A 17,435-nucleotide genomic window follows, 5' to 3' on the forward strand; every position below is an offset into this window, starting at 1 on the left:
TTTGGTAAAGTAACCCCTCAGAGCAAATCTCCACAGCCAGCAAACTACGACATATATAAAAAAATAAAAGAGCGGAGCAGAGAGTTCTTTCAGCATTTTAGCGCATCATTTGTTGTAGTCTGATAGAACAGAAAAGCAGCGATATGAACTGCCCTGTGAAAATTAGAAATATATTCGTACTTGATAATGTGTTTACAACGAGAGAGCATATTGAGAGTTGTGATTTCTCTGAAAGAACTGGTAGGAAATCCTTCCTCCGTAATATCTGCACGACTTTTCTTGATAGCCACAATCTGACCAGTTTCCCTCACATTCGCCTTGATGACATTCCCATATGTTCCCTCCCCGAGTTTATGTATAAATTTATACTTGTCCATGTCTTCTTTCTGCGCTTTTTATGCAGAGGAGAGTTGGTAACTTAATCTGCACTTGCCTGGCAAAGAGAGGAAAAGTTCATTTCTTAACGTAGTGCGCTTCACAATGTGTATTTGATCTGCCTCTACCTAAAATCAACACATATTTAGTGAATTCCAAGTCGATGAAACGAAATGAGACGACTGTTGATCTTAACTTGTAAGTCTGTAGCGAATTTTGATTAAGGATAAAACCATAGAAATCAAGACATTGCTTTTCTAGTTAATTAATTTTCATTTGCAAATTCAGCAATGTCAAGTGAGACATTAAGCTAAGACACTAATTATTATTATTTATTAGAAGTTTAAGATTCATGTTTAATATCAAAATAAAAATTTATAAAACAATTATTTTCTTCATAATATATAGAACGCCAAAGAGATGCTCCGCAGCTTAATATGGCAATATAGCAATGAGTAAAAAAAATATCTAATGCGTTATACAATATAATATCATAACAACACTTTGAGGGAGAGATACAACATTACTTCGAATGCTGGACAGTCATAAACGGAACCAAACTTATTAAAGTCATTATAAAAGTCCGTTAGTATTGGACAACTTATGAGGACCAGCCACTTTCTCTCTCCCTTACCACGTGCATTGCATGCAAGCCATGTGCTTGTGTGTGCCATTATCATACACTCTAGACTCGCCGCATACATTACATGTGTTGGCTTGTGTAAACCATATGTTGGGTAACGCAGGCGTCATAGCGAAACCGCGTCACAGCGAAACCTGAGACAACAGATCGATGCTTTGAGGCAGCAGGGAGGTGAGGGACTCATTCTCTGTGGCATTAGTATCAATCCAGCCACCATGAGGCTGGTTATTCAACCTTCGCCTCTGCTTAATGATTCTTGCGAGACTCGAGACATGAATAACCAGGGACTGCAATTGAATCAGAGCCTGCCTTTCAATCTTACAAGTACGAACATGGTTATGCTGTTGAACTGCGATCCTATAATACTGGCATCGCCATTGAATTGTAGTTCAAGCAGTTCGTGTCATACATATATTAATGAAGCCGAGGCAGCCATGGCGTGCAGGAAAGATGGTGTCTGTTGCACATTTATAGCGGGAGGTTTTACCGCTTCTCAGACAATAGGGGTACACTCCGGTGGTTGCAGGGCTTACACGAGTGTCCTAAATTTCAACCCGGCGGTGCCTGCGAGGCAGTGGAACTATGGAGTAGAGATACAGTGGGTTGCACCGTTGGAGCCTTCTTGTAAAAGTCAGGCAGATTGTGACCAGAACTCTGCTTGCTCGCCCATTCTCAATTTCACAAATTCTGTTAACACGAATGAACTTGAGGATGTCGAGTTTTCTAGCTTCAATGTCTAAGACTAAGGTCAGAATGGAGACTGAAGCTACTGGTCCTGGATAAACGTGTGCTTCAACAGGCTCTGCTTCTAGATCTTGCTCACGAAGGTATGGGTCTTTATCTCTAAATTCAGAATCCCAATCAAAAGCATGAGGGAAAAATGTAAATATACAGGTTTAAAAAACTGAACCATGAAGAGATAAATTCGTCTAATCAGCTAAAGCCGCTGGCAGATGTATATGGTCTTGATTTCACCTAATTAAACCACAGCTGCCAGAATATTTTAAATTTTACTTATCTAATTTGATATTGACTTTACTGAAATTTAATTTTTTAAATTTTACTGAAACTATTTAATTTGATTATAATTTCCTTTCCAATAAAAACTGTGCTCTCTAATTTCTAATAAATATGCATTCTCTGAGTCAATTAAATGGTTCTGTAAATCAGATATATGAACACAATAAAAACAAAGTGGACTAAAATTGTTAACTCCTTATCCTACTTAATAGGTTTCTGAGACAAATAGATAGTTCTTTCAATTCAGATATATAAACAACAAGCGAAAGGGAAAGAATAGTCAGGCCTCTGTTGTAGAGTTTGTTACTGCTATGAATAACCAGAGAAAAAGGATATAGGAAAAATGATGTGAAAATTTGGTATTCAATTTACTACATTACAGTAGTCTGAAAATAGACTCTAAACATAATTGTATATGATTGAACTAACTATTCATGATGCCAACGAAGGAATCTGCTGGTGGAATCCTGAAATTTCAGTGCTGTCTCTGAAGGAGAATGATTTGGACGACATGATGCTCTTTGAACTTCTCAACGAAGCCGCTAATCATGGATGGTCTGCATCTCATCGACAGCAGGAGACGGCGATATCTGGAGCGTCTGCAACAATCAGGGCACAAGGTGAAATTGTTCTGTAAATCAGATATATGAACACAATAAAAACAAAGTGGACTAAAATTGTTAACTCCTTATCCTACTTAATAGGTTTCTGAGACAAATAGATAGTTCTTTCAATTCAGATATATAAACAACAAGTGAAAGGGAAAGAACAGTCAGGCCTCTGTTGTAGAGTTTGTTACTGCTATGAATAACCAGAGAAAAAGGATATAGAAAAAATGATGTGAAAATTTGGTATTCAATTTACTACATTACAGTAACGCTAATCATGGATGGTCTGCATCTCATCGACAGCAGGAGATGGTGATATCTGGAGCGTTTGGATCCACGGCCAGCACGCCTGTGATCTGCAACACAGAAGCAATCAGGGCACAAGGTGAAATTGCAGAAAATTCGACTACAAAGCGTTGCAATTTTTAGCAGGGATAGTGCTTTTTATAAGCCATACTTCCTATTTCCATTGCAGTATTCGTGGCACCACCATGCAACGTGTAGTTTTAGTGTTTGTGTCACCGTCTTGAAAGGTGTAGGTGGCAGTTACAAGGCGGTGGTAGTGGAAACCAGGATGAAGGTGTACAGAAAACTTTGGTTAAATTTCTTGTTGGGTATACATACGCCTCAGATCTCAATGCAATTCGATTGTAATAGTCCTTTAATGCTAGCATTAATCTCCACTTCTCCACTTCCCAAATAATGAAAACAACGCAAGTCAAAAATAGCATATGCTTTTGGCCTCTTCTCCTCGGGAAGAGGCCAAATAAGATGATGAAACAAACTACCATATAGTTAACATACGCAACTGGTTGCATAAGCCGCACACTCAGTGTATAAACCGCGTGAATTAATGCTAAATATCGTCAATCCGATTACTATAGTCCCTGGCCATTGCCAGATGGCAGGGACTAAAAAGAGAAAAACAAGTTTTTTAGATTTACAAGGGACACATTTAATACAAAGCCACAATGTCTTAGGAACTCAAATTACATAAAAGAGATAAATTTAGACAAGTAATATGTATTTTAACTTAGATCAATAATATTAAAATTTCTAAAATAATTATAATAGAAATATGTTTTATGTTTATTATATGTATTTTAACTTAGATCAGTAATATTAAGATTTCTAAAAATAATTATAATAGAAATATGTTTTATGTTTATTATTTTTTATTGTTTAAATAGAAATTAATATATATTAATTTTAAGTATAAATTTAAGAAAAGTTGAGATGGATCAAATTTTTTTAGGGGCAAATTTCTTTTAGAGAGTAAAATTTGTTGAATTTAAGCTTTTGTGATCTATATCGAGTTTAATGAGAATATTTCAGAGAAAATCACATTGAAATATTTTTGTCGACGTGTTTCGAACCAGTGTGGTTCATCGTCAGGACAAGTTGAAGAACCAAATCATGGCTACATGTTAAATAGGGAGAGCAGATTTTCTAATGGCTATATTTGACTACGAAACAACTATATTGCACTGGGCAATTTGACAGAGAAACGACTAAATTTGATTGGTGAACTCGACTAGACCGAGGGAGAGGAGAAATTATTAAAGTCATTGTTATATTCATTACCAACATTTGAATAAAAATAAAGTTTGTATTAAAAATTAAGAAAATTAATAATATAGTTGTCACCATTATAATTAAATAAATAAAAGGTTAGTAAAATAACATGGAGGTTAGTTATATATATACCACCAAAAATGTAATCACTTAAACAAACATTAATCATTAATAATCCTAAAAATAGCTAATATGGAATACTAATTAAATAAATATGTATCTTATGAAATCAAAAAAATTTCATCGAATTTAATATAAGTATATAAATAATAGTTAATAAGTTATTATGCAAGATAGTTTCTTTTATTTTTTTTTTCCCATGGAAAAATTCGTAATTTCATTCATAGTGAGAAATTACATTTTGTTTGTTTTTTTCCCCATGGAAAAATTCGTAATTCATAGTGAGAAATTACATTTTGTAGATGCATGTGCATATTCAGAAACATTCAATGACAAGGCTGTCATCAACTAGTAGCAAAGTTCAGATCCAAAATAAACAAAAACTAGTTACCTTTGTTCCATGCAGGGAGGTAACAGTCCAAAGTACACTGAGATAATCATGTAAAGTAAATATAGTCCATTAGTGCGATATATACAATAACAAAATTTAAAATAAACCATATGCTCTGCAAAACTAAACCATATTGTCCATGAAAGGCCTATGGTAGTATTGATAATGGTCTCCATCATTCTGTTCGCGGATCAACTAGATACTCGGCTCCCAGAGCGCAACTTCTTTGGATAGGCGATCAACAACGGTGTTCCACTCCCTGTAGATGTGATTACAAGTAAAAAAATCAAAATGAGTAATCAATCTCAGAGTCTCATCCAGAATATGTCTCAAAGAGAAAGATGAGCATCTAGTGGATCCATTCAACCAGTCACAGACAATTTTAGAGTCCCCAAATAATTGTAGGGCTCGACAATTTTTCTCCAAAGCAAAATGAATGATGTGTTTTGCTGCTGATAACTCTGCAAAATTATTGGTGCCTCTTCTTAAACCCATGAGCAAACTATATGAGTGTGTTGAAGAGATATGAAGAATGGCTCTGCCCCCACATCATTCTTCTTGTGCTGCCCTGTCAAAATATGCCCAATGCCTGTGGGGATCATATTGTTCAGGGATGATGTTCCTAGGTCACGGGGGAGGTGGATCATCAGGGATGTTTGCATAATCTGCCATGACCTTCGTGGCAATAATAGGCCACCGAGGAGGAGCGTTCTGAAATATGAGATGATTGCGGGCAGTCCAGATCACCCAGTAGGATAGCAGGGGGAGGTTGCGCAACTTGGGGGAGATGCACAGGAGAACCATGAGTGTCAGGCCCCTATAACAGAATCAACAAGCTAGTGACAGGGTGGGGATATAACAACAAATAGCAGGGACCATAATTTTCGAGCTCCCAGGCAGGTGAGAAATAGATGATTTATGGATTCACAGTCACTGTTACACGCATAACACCAGTGAGGACCGTGAAATGTGCACTTCATAAGGTTATCCCCAGTGGGGATTTTGTTGTTCATGATGCACCACATGAGCAGCCGCGTCTTGGGGGGAGCTTTCAGCTTCCAAAGGTGTTTCCACCATGCCTGAAGGTTCAGAGGTTTCCTAGCTTTCGACAGGACCAAATATCCTTCCTTTGGAGTGTATCTGCCCATCTTGGATAATGCGCAAATAAGCTCGTCTTCTCCTTCTGTAATGCGAATGTGGGCCTCAGATAGTGCCTGTGTGAAGTCCAACCAGTCCTGATGCCACTGAGGGGGATATTCAGATGATGGACAGATTTCCATGCCTGATAGAGAAATGTAGAATTTGCATCATCTGTAATATGGGCTATGGATGTGATATTTTGTTCCCGAAGATGCTGAAGAAGCCCATGTGGCAATCTGTGTGAGTTCCCACAACCAATCCACGGGTCAATCCCGATTCTAACACTGTGGCCTGAGCGGATCCCTCCATGTAAGGCCTGCCCTAATAGGGTCCAGTGCCTTAATGACTGCCTTCCAAATGGTCGAGATTCCTACAGAGGTCCTGTTCGGTCTTCTGATCCAGTCCAATATCTGTAATGGTGCAATATATTTAGCTGAAGTCACTCTGGACCAAAGGCTATCGGATGTGACTAGATGCCACCTGAGTTTTGTAGCCAGAGCAGAGGAGAAGTCATCCAATTTTTTTAATCCCCAGCCGCCCCATTTTTTTGGTAAGTTGAGGGCATCCCATTTGACCCAGGCAAAAATCTTCCCCGGCTGGCTACCCATCCATAAGAATCTGCAACATAGCACTTGTATCCTAGATAGTATTCCTCTAGGAATCCAAGCCAGGGACATCCAGTAAACAGGTGTGGCCTCCAAGACACTCTTGATGAGTGTGAGGCGACCAGCCCGGGATAAATACTTGAGGTACCAAATGTTGAGTCTTTTCTCTAGCTTAGCGATGAGCCAGGTCCAGTCAGCAATCTTGTATCCAATTGGCTTTAGCTTATACCCCAAGTATTTCAATCCCTCAGCGAGTCTCAGCTGAGTAAATCTGAAGCGTTGAAGTGCAAATAGGATCTCATGCTGATTGCATGCTATGGCAGTAAGTGTAGATTTGCTGTCATTGATCATCATCCCCGTAGAAATTTGAAATAAGGAAAAAATTGAACAGATATTGGTCAGGTCACCAATACTTCCATTGAGGAAAATCAGTACATCGTCCACAAATAGGAGATGTGTGAGTGTGCATTCATTTGTTATCTTGATTCCTTGAAGTCTGCCTCTTCTGTGTTCCTCCTTTATGATCCTGCTGAGCCCCTCCATGACCAGGAGAAAAAGAAGTGGGGAAAGTGGACATCCCTGCCTCAACCCTCTTTCCGAGAAGAAAAATGGGGATGCACTTCCATTGACCAGGACACTGAACAAAATGTTAGTGATGCAACACATAATCCATTTGATAAAATTGAAGGGGAACCCCAGATGAGTTAAAAGCATCCTAATATACAACCAATTCACTCTGTCAAATGCTTTTGATAGATCAACCTTCAGAATCATACCTTTGCGATTTTTGATGTGTAAAGTATGTAGTACTTCCTGGGCTATGCCAATAGCTTCATGAATCTGCCTGTCTTGGAGGAAAGCAAATTGTTCAGGTGAGATGTGAGTGGATAGAATGGGCCGCAACCGATTTGCTATAATTTTAGCAATGATCTTGTATAAGCAGTTGCAGAGGGATATAGGGCGATATTCATCAAAGGAGGATGGATTATCAGATTTTGGAATAAGAGCGATAAATGTAGAGGTAATGGCAGCCCCCAAATGTCCACTTGTTCTAGTGTCCTCAATGACATGTAGCAAATCTGTACCAATGATGTCAAAAAATGCCAGATAGAACTCAATAGTCCAGCCATCTGGTCCAGGGCTCTTGTCCTTTTTAAACCATTTTAATGTGGCCTCCAGCTCCTCTAGGGTGACCTCCTTCATTATATCTATGCCCTCTTCACCCTCCATGTATCGTGGAAAATATTGGGCAACTTTGATTATTTTAGCCAAATTAGCGTCCCTGGGAGCACTGTATGCTTTTTTGAAGTGTGTTGTGGCCAGTGCAGCCAGTTGAGGGAAGGTGTTAGCAATATGTCCCTGTTCATCCTGTAGCTGCCAGATGGTATTGATCGCCTTCCTCCCATTTGCGAACTTGTGATAGAATTTGGTATTAGCATCACCTTCCCACATCCAAATAGCTCTGCTTCTCAGCCTCCAACTTCTTCCCTGTCCTTAAGAATCTTATTGCGAGTAGTATAGAGGGATGTGATCGTCTCCTTATGTTCATCTGTGGTGTATAGCCCATCCCAATCATTTTTAAACTCAATCAACTTGAGTTCAATTTGTTGAAGGGTATGGTCATCTTGTGTTCTTTTGTGATGTGCCCAGTTCTTTGATAATGTCTTTAGCTTAGTGAGGTTATTAACAAAGCCCTCTGAAAAATTTCCTCTAGCTCTAGGGGAATTTGCTTTCCAAAAATCAATAACCATACTGATGTAAGAGGCTTCTTTGAGCCAGGCAGAGCAGAATTTATATGGTCCCTCGGGCTTTGCTCTGTTCCCATCCAATTCCATATATATTGGAAGGTGATCCGAGATCCCTCCAGATCGGACCCATTGCCTAATGAGAAGTCCTAAATCCATAACAGACTCCTTGACTAGGAAGTGATCCAATCTCCTAGCCAAACCATTCCCCCTAATCCGATTATTTCTCCAAGTAGCTTGGATCTTGGCAAGAGGGATGTCGATCAAATAAAAGACTCCAGAGTGTTTAAGAAATAATCCGAGAGAGGGTCTCTCTGAGCACAATGGCCCCAGGACTCTGAGTGTCCTATGGAGAAGTTGAGATCTCCTCCAAGAATGAGATGATCTACAGAAAATAAGGCCGAGCCTAGGAGATGTTCCCAAAATTCAGGCCTGTTATGGCATGGCCCATATATGTTGATGATTCTGAAGGACATTCCCAGGTCGGCAGAGTGGATATCCGCTCCAATGAATCCGGCTCCTCCCCAGTTGGAGAGTAACTTGATAGAACGGGTATTGTATCCCAAGGCTAGGCCCCCAGATCGTCCATGAGCATCCAGACCAGTAAATTTCCATCTAGGAAGCATATGCTCAAGGGAAAGGGAAATATTCACAGCAGGACCGAGGGTTTCCTGTAAAAAGATGAGGTCTAGCAAGTCGGTGCCAACTAATTGACAAAACGCTAGTTTTTTCTCAGGCCTAGTCAGCCCTCTACAATTGAAGGACATAACCTTCATGGCGGGGTTTTGAGGGGGTTTCTTTCGCTCTAAGGACCCCAGGAATGGTGGAATGAACACCCAATGCAATTTCATCGCCCGCTTGAGATCGTGCTATAGAGAGGGAAGAGGGTCGACCTCGATGAAGTTTAGGGGGAGGAGAGGAGGGGATAATGTCAAGTTTGACATGATCCAGCACCTGTTTCTTGGCCTTTGAGCAAGTGAGGTACCCAGAAGGAGGAGTAGGTGTGGAGGATGAGGGTGCCGGAGGGGGGGAAAAGGCAGTGTAGGGGGGATGTGTGAGATGGAAGGGCAAGGGCGTGCAATATCACAATTTATTTGAGCAGTAGTAGCCAAGGAAATTGCCGAACCCGAACCCAAAGAAAGACCAGATAATAAGATATCATGAATATGAGAGAAGCAGTGAGAGGGTACAAAATGTGTGAGATTCTTACCCGATGTATTAGAGTCTCCAGATGCTGCCATGGATGGACCAGGTTGTAGAGGAGGTGGACGGTGAGGAGGTCTGCCCCTCTTCTTCTAGGTGGTCTGTGTAGGTGCTGTAGCCAAAGTCTCAGTGTCAGTCAGCGTATCTGTCCTCTCCACAGTGGATACTGTGTTCCGAGGCTGTTCCTCATGAACCCTAGGCCGTTCCTCCTATACAGGTTCCCCATGAATCTGTTCCTCTTGCTCCTCTGGTTCCTGATGAGTAGCCCTCCTGAGCGACCCACCATTGAGGGGGAAGTCTTTGAAAAGATGCCCCACTTTGTGGCATCTCCTACATCTGAAGGGGACACCCTCATAATCCAAAAATTGTCGCCTGGTAGTATTTCTCCATTGAATGCAATGTTCCACCAAGGTTCCGGGACGAGGGGGCGAGGGGGCGCAGGAGCGGCCTATGCAAAAGCTCCCTACCATTTTTTAGGAAACGTGGGGGAGCGTCAGGGTCTTAAATATTTATAAATATAAAATATAATTTATTAATTGAGTCCACTATGACAATTTGGTTTGAATTGAAAAGCTGCAAAGCATGATCATTGATATGAATTCCTGGAGCAAGAAAGCAATGAATTTGGAAATTTACACAATCCTTCTTAGAAGAAAACTTAAACAAAGAGAGACCTGTCCTTCTTAGAAGAAAACTTAAACATAGAGAGAACTCAGAACTATAGTGGATTATGTATAATGATTTTGATTTTTGAGAAACTGGACTTCTAAGTTCTCGACATATTAGTTAGGCAGGCCGTAGATTTTCAACTGATAATATTAATATATGAATAGCCTATTTGGCAATGCTTCCATAGGACTAGCCCATAGGTCTGATATGCCTTCACAATTCTGTTTTAGATACTGCTAACCTAGAGAAAAAGTCTAAAAGAAATCATTTTTTGAACTTGGACTAAACGGAACCTGGATTCTTTTTCCACAGGTAAAGACCATAGGCCTAATATAGTAATAGGCTGACTGTCTATTGTTTATTCAGTTCCCAGGTAACCATTGCGACAGCCATAACCTTGTGCCATAGATTTTTCCATCGGCAATCTCATGCAAAAAATGATAGACACGTAAGTGGAAGTTACTTTCTTCTTTTCATGTTGTTAGACTGCTTAGTTAGTTTCCATTTTACAGATCCTGCTGGTTTCTTTCTTTGAGCAAATGTATATTTTGAACCCTTTAAGTTCTCATGGGATCAAAATTAGATGTCAGGGCAAAATTTTGAGAAATCATATAGGAAAGTAGTTGGGTGGCTGGTGGAATATTAACATTCTGTATTTTAATCAGGTCTTATTATATCAACAATATTATATTTCAGTCAGGTCTCATCAACACAACGCATGGTAGTCAAGGAGGCAGTCTTTTAAGTTTTTACAAGTTGGATTTTTCACCCATACTTGTGGTTAATTGGTTCCTGGAAACAAAATAGTCAGATCCACTTTTCAGAACATGTGATAGTAGGCTCTTTTCCTAAACCTACTATCACCATGAACGGGGAGAGCCCATATTGAACCGATTCAAGGTCTTGGTTTTCCTAGCTTGCACTTTCAACAAATTATATTAATTCACTGACTTTTTTTAGGTAATTTACCTTTTGTATACAATTCCTAATACAATCAATAATGATACAGACACTGTTTATTAAAATCCGAATAGTGAAATCCAACGTTGTGAGTGGAGCGCTCAGCGAACTTGCAAAGGCTGTGAGTGTGTTGTTCATGGTTCACGGTGCCGTTTTTATAACATGAAACAACGATTTTCCAAAACCCTAAACGTTAATTAACTCTTAATTAAAGATTAAGTTCAGCGTTTAGTTAATTAAAATGGTTTTTAATGCATTAAAGGTGTGCCACGTCCCCCCTCATCCCCCCACGTCCTCTCTCGCCCCCCCCCGTCCCCTCTCGTCCCCCCACGTCCCCCTTTTCAGAAACACCCTCTCAGGGAAGGGAAACGTTTCCCTGGCACGTCCCCCTGAGTTTCCTCCATTTTGGGAGGGTGGGGAAACGTCCCCTACTCGTCCCCAAGTCCCCGGAGCGCGGGGAGTGAGGAAACTAGACCCCTAAGGGGGGGGCGAGTCCCTGTGGAACACTGATTGAATGTTAATGTGTTCCAGAAGTCCATCCGAGAGGTCAAGATGCACCAGAATCCTGGCAAAAGCCATATGCCCAGTAGTATGAAAGGAGGCATCAAATGTGAGATAGGTTCCAATAGCGTCCCCGATCCTCTTGAAGATGTCTTCCATCCAAAAATGGAAGGGAAGTCCCGAGAGACGAACCCAAATTGGCCCAACATCGACCCTCTCAAGCTCAGGATCAAACATTGGCGTCCATCGTCTGAGAAGAACAGGGGTTTGGTCAATGTGCCAAACAGTGGAGAGAACCCAGTTGGTATGTGCCAAGCAGGTGAACCGCAGCGCGAACCATCCCTTGACAAAAGTCTGTACTCTAGGGGGGTCCTTCAGATGGTGGCCCCAAACCTCCATCGTCCATTTCTGTAGTCTCTCCACACTATAGTGCCTGCCTCGTACTCGCCCCACAAGAACTTTTTCCGCCGAGTCCATGGCTTCTAGTAGCAAGGTATCCTCAGAAAGCTTGAGGAAAACCTCACTGCTCTGTAGTTGTAGGCACCGCTTTCGTTTAGAACCCCTACTGTTCCTTTTGCCTGCAGCTTCAGAAACCCCAATCGTATGAGTGGCCGCAGAGGACGGAGAAACCCTAGCCGCAGATGGTTGCTTCATCAGAATGGAATCGAAAAAACCAAGTATGGTGTTAATAACGCTGAAATTGCCAAGAGGTGGATCCTCCGAGGCCAACGACGCAGATGTTGTGGTCGCCTGTGATGCTGTGTCCAGGTGCTGGGCGTTCGAGGGTTTTTTCAGACCAGCCAAGGAAGGATTTGAACCGTGGGCTGCTCCTAGGGTTTGATGGCCCGGAAGTTTTGTATGCTCTGCGACGAGAGGGGTTGGGAGATGTAGTCCTGGATAGAAGATGCATCAACCGGGAGCGAGATGGAAGGTATGATAGGCCGAGAAAAAGTGGGGAGAGCTTCAACTTCCTCTGTGAGTTCATGGTTGAAAGTAAAAAAACCTTCTGCAGTGGTCTCGAGATGATTCCAAATGGGCGCTTCCACTGATGGGTCCGCAGAATATTCAAGGAGATCATCCATAACTGTCGCTTAGACAGGCTGACATCTCCCTGCAGGATGGTGCTAGGAAACATGGAGATGTCGGTGGGAGGGACTGAAACCGTCCAGGTGAGTGACGCAAACTGGTAAATCGTGCCCATCGATTGTAGTGTTGAATATAACAGGTGTCGTAGGGAGGGAAGACGGTTACAGTGGCTGGAAGAAGAGTAGTGTAGTGATCCCTGAAACCTGTAAACGGAGCCGGTTTCGAAACCCTAACCCCATCGTTGAGCCCCTTCAAGTTGCAGCCATTTTAATTCTTTTCTTTTATTATTAATATCATAGACAGAAATTAAAAGAAAAAAACTCACAAGACCCTAACCTATTAATAGACCTATAAAAACAAAATCAAGGATATATATATATATATATATATATATGGAGTACTAAATAAATATACATGTATGTTATGAAATAGCTATATATCAAAACCTAAAATCATAATATGGAATGATATGTAAATATATACTTTCCAAATTACACATATAAATAAATAGTTAATTAGTTATTATACAAATTAGTTTCTTGTAAGAATTAACTCACAAAACCTTAACTTATTAAAATACCTATTAAAAAAAAAGAAAAAAAAAGGAAGAAGATATATATATATATATATATAGAGGGAGAGAAGGAAAACAAAGAGACGGGAAGGGAAAAAAGGACAATGATCAGACAAGGCAAGGAGGGGGAAAAATAAGGAAACCGGGTAGGGGACCGGGGGGAGGGAGGGAAAAAACAGGGAAGCGGCTAGGAGGAGAGCGCAGGGATCCAACACCTACTAATTTTCTAGCCGTCATCTCTATTGAGGTTTCTTAGCCTTTTTTCGATTTCTATGGCTTCCCTAAATTTCCGGTGATGGAAATGCGCCACCTTGGCAATAACACGAGTCTCCTTAATGCATACATGGTGCTTCGTCTTCTCTGCATGTTTAGCCTGGGCGGAAGGCTGGGTTCTCCTATGTTTTATGTCGACTGAGTGCTCATTAATCCTTTGATTAATAGAGCGACCAGTCTCACCAACATATGGGGTCCCACAGGAACATGGAATAACATAGACACCTTTCATGTCCTTGGGGTCAACCGGGTCTTTTACCAATCTAAGGGAGCTATGAATGGTGTTAAGGGGTCTAAAGGTGGAGGGAACATTATGCTTCCTGAGAATTCTAGCAATCTTATCAGTTGTCCCCTGGATGAAAGGGAGATGAACCCCTGAGACTCGCTCTTTAGGGTCTTTCTTGACCATTGAATACTTGTTGGCTTTGAGGAAAGCTTTCTCACTGAGGTGCCTACTATAACCATTATTAGCAAGCACATTAAGGAGATGAGCTTTCTCTTTATCGAGGCTCTTTTCATCAGAGATCCTTAATGCACGAAATTTGGAAAAAAATTTACATCTTTCTCATTTCTTGATAAATCCCAATGAATGTGTAGTGGTTTTCTCTCTCTCTATATACAATGTGTAATGTTATATAAAGTACATAACTTAAACTTGGAAGACTAAAAAATCTCTGTTGAGTTTAAGGAAAATTTGATAAAAAAACATATATACCTAAAAATGGATCAAAATATAAAATAGTAATACTTCAAACATTTTAACCATTAAAAATTATCTTGTTCCATTGCCTTATATGATATATACCTAATTTTTTAAAACAATATAAATATATACATAGTTGACATTAAAATATAAAAATGTAAAATAATAATACTTCAAACATTTTAACCATAAAAAATTATCTTGTTCAATCTCTTTATATGGTATATACCTAATTTTTTAAAACAATATAAATATATACATAATTGCTATTAAATTTTTTACACAACAAGTATATGGAGACATTTTGTCTAAGTATTACATTGCCAATATTAAAATGGTTTTTCATTTTTTTAATGTTATTAATATATTTTTAAGTATACTTCAATATTTCTTAATTCTACAAATTAAAATATTTTATGGATAATATATATTAATTTTTTTAAATGTCGTATTAATTTTATATTAAGAATTGAATGAGCTACACAATACTTTCAATTTCTTTGTTTTTCTTTGAACATTGAATATTTTATTATATACAATATTAAAATATTTACTTTTAACATTTTCTTTCTACATGTATAAATATTTATGAAGTTGATATAGACATGAATTAGTTAACACAGATTTTCAAATAGTTTATTTATTTATAACATTGTGGAACATGTGCCAATAGAGGTTGATGCCTCCAATTCTTCTTTTTTTACTTGATGATTTGTTGTTCTCTATCAATTTTGTTTAGTTGCAAGCTTGTTAAGGTTAGGACGCATAATTGATCTAAATTGTTTTTTTTATCTCTTTGGAAAAACAACATACATTGACAATCACGATTATTTTTTTAATTAGTGAACATGTGCCAATAGAGGTTGATGCCTCCAATTCTTCTTAGTTTACTTGATGATTTGTTTTTCTCTATCAATTTTGTTTAGTTGCAAGCTTGTTAAGGTTAGGATGCATAATTGATCTAAATTGCTCTTTTATATCTCTTCGGAAAAACAACATACATTGACAATCACGATTATTTTTTTTAATTAGTTCATTCTCAAAGATTAATCGTCTCTTGTTCTATCAATGATTTGGTCTCATGTCTGACATGCCTTTGACAAACAATGGCCGATATATATGTAACTCATTGTTAATAATTGAAACCTTAAAAAAACTGTAATTGGCAAAATCATATTTAGAATAAATAATAGTGTATATTTTACAGTTTAAAGATGCTACAAGTAGTAATTTAATGGAGATTTTGACCTACTACATAAGTTACTTTGAGTGTTATAAGAGAGGCTATAACATTTTAGTAGATTGTGAGATTTAGATGCTAAGATCACAACATAAAAGACATAACTCAGATTCATCTTAAGTTTTCGGAAGGCTATCACAAGAAGAGACGGAAGTCACAACAAGGGTTTCGTATGCCACAATGAGATATTTTGGAAGTCTGTTGATGGTGTAGGATGAGGTTATCTCTGTGGTTTTCGGATGGGTACCACAAAGATAAGGTTTCGACCTCCTCACAAGTCTTGGTGATCATTGTCTCTCAGTCATAGTCTCGACATAATTTTGTTGAGGAGGATCTAAGTGATCTCACAGTGATACAATCTCGGCATACACTCTAGACAATCATCACAATCTCGACATGTTTTGATGAGAAAGGATCTCGGTGATCCCACAATGACACTCTCTGTCTCGGCATACATTCTAAATGCAGTCATGATCTCGATGAAGGTGCAACAAGGATGATCTCAGTAAAGATCTTAGCAATGGTGCAACAATAATGATCTCGATGGTGTCGTAGAGATGACCTCAGTGCTGCATCAATGGTGACTTCAGTAGCAGTGAAGATGATCTTAACAATAATGAAGAAGAGGATTGGTGTCTTGGTCTTGGAGTGGCTTATAGGTCAAAGGGTCTTGGTCTTGGTATTTGTCAATTGAAATCTCTATAAGAAGAATTTGTGCGGGTTTTCCTCTCAAAGAGTGACATGTTTTAGCCCTGACAGAGAGCCAACATCTTGTTTTCTTTTCTCTTTTGTTTTGTTAACTATTTGATGAAGTAAGAAAACACACTCTAATAATATCAAGAGAAGATTGTAAGAAAAGGTAAAAAGTACTTAACAAATAGTTATCATCGTGAGAGGAATCTTATTAAACTAATTTCCTTAGATTCTTCAACATGGTATCAGAGCTAAGGTGTTGAAGTCAAATGAAGGGCATAAAAGAGACATTTAAGGATCAAGTTTCAAGAAGGGCATCAAAGCAATTTGAAGGGCTTCATGCTTCAAAACCTACATCAAATAGATCAGTCTACAACAACAATCTACAATGGGAAGGGATTTTGTTTCTATAATCAAGGATACATTCTACAACAAGAAGAAAATTTAGTCCTATAGTAAGACTGATTTGGATCCTTATCTAAAAGTTCTCGAATAATTTCCTAGTCTCATATTACCCAAAGTTTCGATGCTAAATCACAGTGCACAAAAGTAGATTACAATAAGGATAATAAAACAGAGTTTCAGTGACATATTAGAGTATGGTTCAGCGCTGAAGTTATCAACATAGAAAGGACATCAATATCTAGGGAAAATTTTAAGCATGGAAAATTATCTTGAAATTTAAAAACATTGGCGAATCTCACTAGTCCTTAATATGCAAACTATAAAATGTTTATTGATGTATTTGCAAATCTTTTCAAATTTATAATGATTTTATATATACTCTATATAATGTTGGCAATTTTTAAGATAAAATAATTTTATGTTGTAAAATTTGAGTGAATCATTTTTATAAAAAATAGAAATTGACGAATCTTTTTTTTGGAAAAATCATGGAAAATTAGCCCACCTGCGAATATTAGCCCCTAAAATTTTCCATGTCAATATCATCATAGTCACATGTTCCTAATCCTACATTTTCGTGATACAATCTCGATGGAATCCTGGTAAGAGTCTCGATGCTATTTCAGTCAAGCATAAGGGCACAAGTAATCTCAGTTCGGTGAAGAATGGTTCAAATAATGCCTCAAGGATCTACAAATCAAAGAATCTAGGATTCTATACCAGCAAGAAGGATTAAACTCTATAACAAGACCACAAGGATCTACAATGTATAGAGAAACAAAATCACATCAACTTGAAGATCACCCAGAGGAAGCATCAATGCATCTTCAACGTGATCAAGGTGAAGATTTCATCTTCACTTGCCAAGTAAGTATTTTTCATTCTATAATCAAGTTTGGTTAAATG

General features: G+C 38.8%; 1 protein-coding gene across 1 annotated transcript; it reads left to right on the forward strand.

Annotated features, from left to right (window-relative positions):
* Positions 1 to 1,233: 1,233 nt before the first annotated feature.
* Positions 1,234 to 1,758, forward strand: LOC149248634 (wall-associated receptor kinase-like 20). Its single transcript, XM_089450669.1, has one exon. It carries the CDS (start codon positions 1,234 to 1,236, stop codon positions 1,756 to 1,758), a length of 525 nt encoding a protein of 174 aa, XP_089306795.1.
* Positions 1,759 to 17,435: the final 15,677 nt, after the last annotated feature.

This window comes from Pinus tabuliformis, chromosome 7 (genome assembly GCF_031772625.1).
Source record: "Pinus tabuliformis cultivar Carrire ecotype Pingquan chromosome 7, CPIR1, whole genome shotgun sequence".
In the NCBI taxonomy this organism is placed as follows: Eukaryota; Viridiplantae; Streptophyta; class Pinopsida; order Pinales; family Pinaceae; genus Pinus; species Pinus tabuliformis.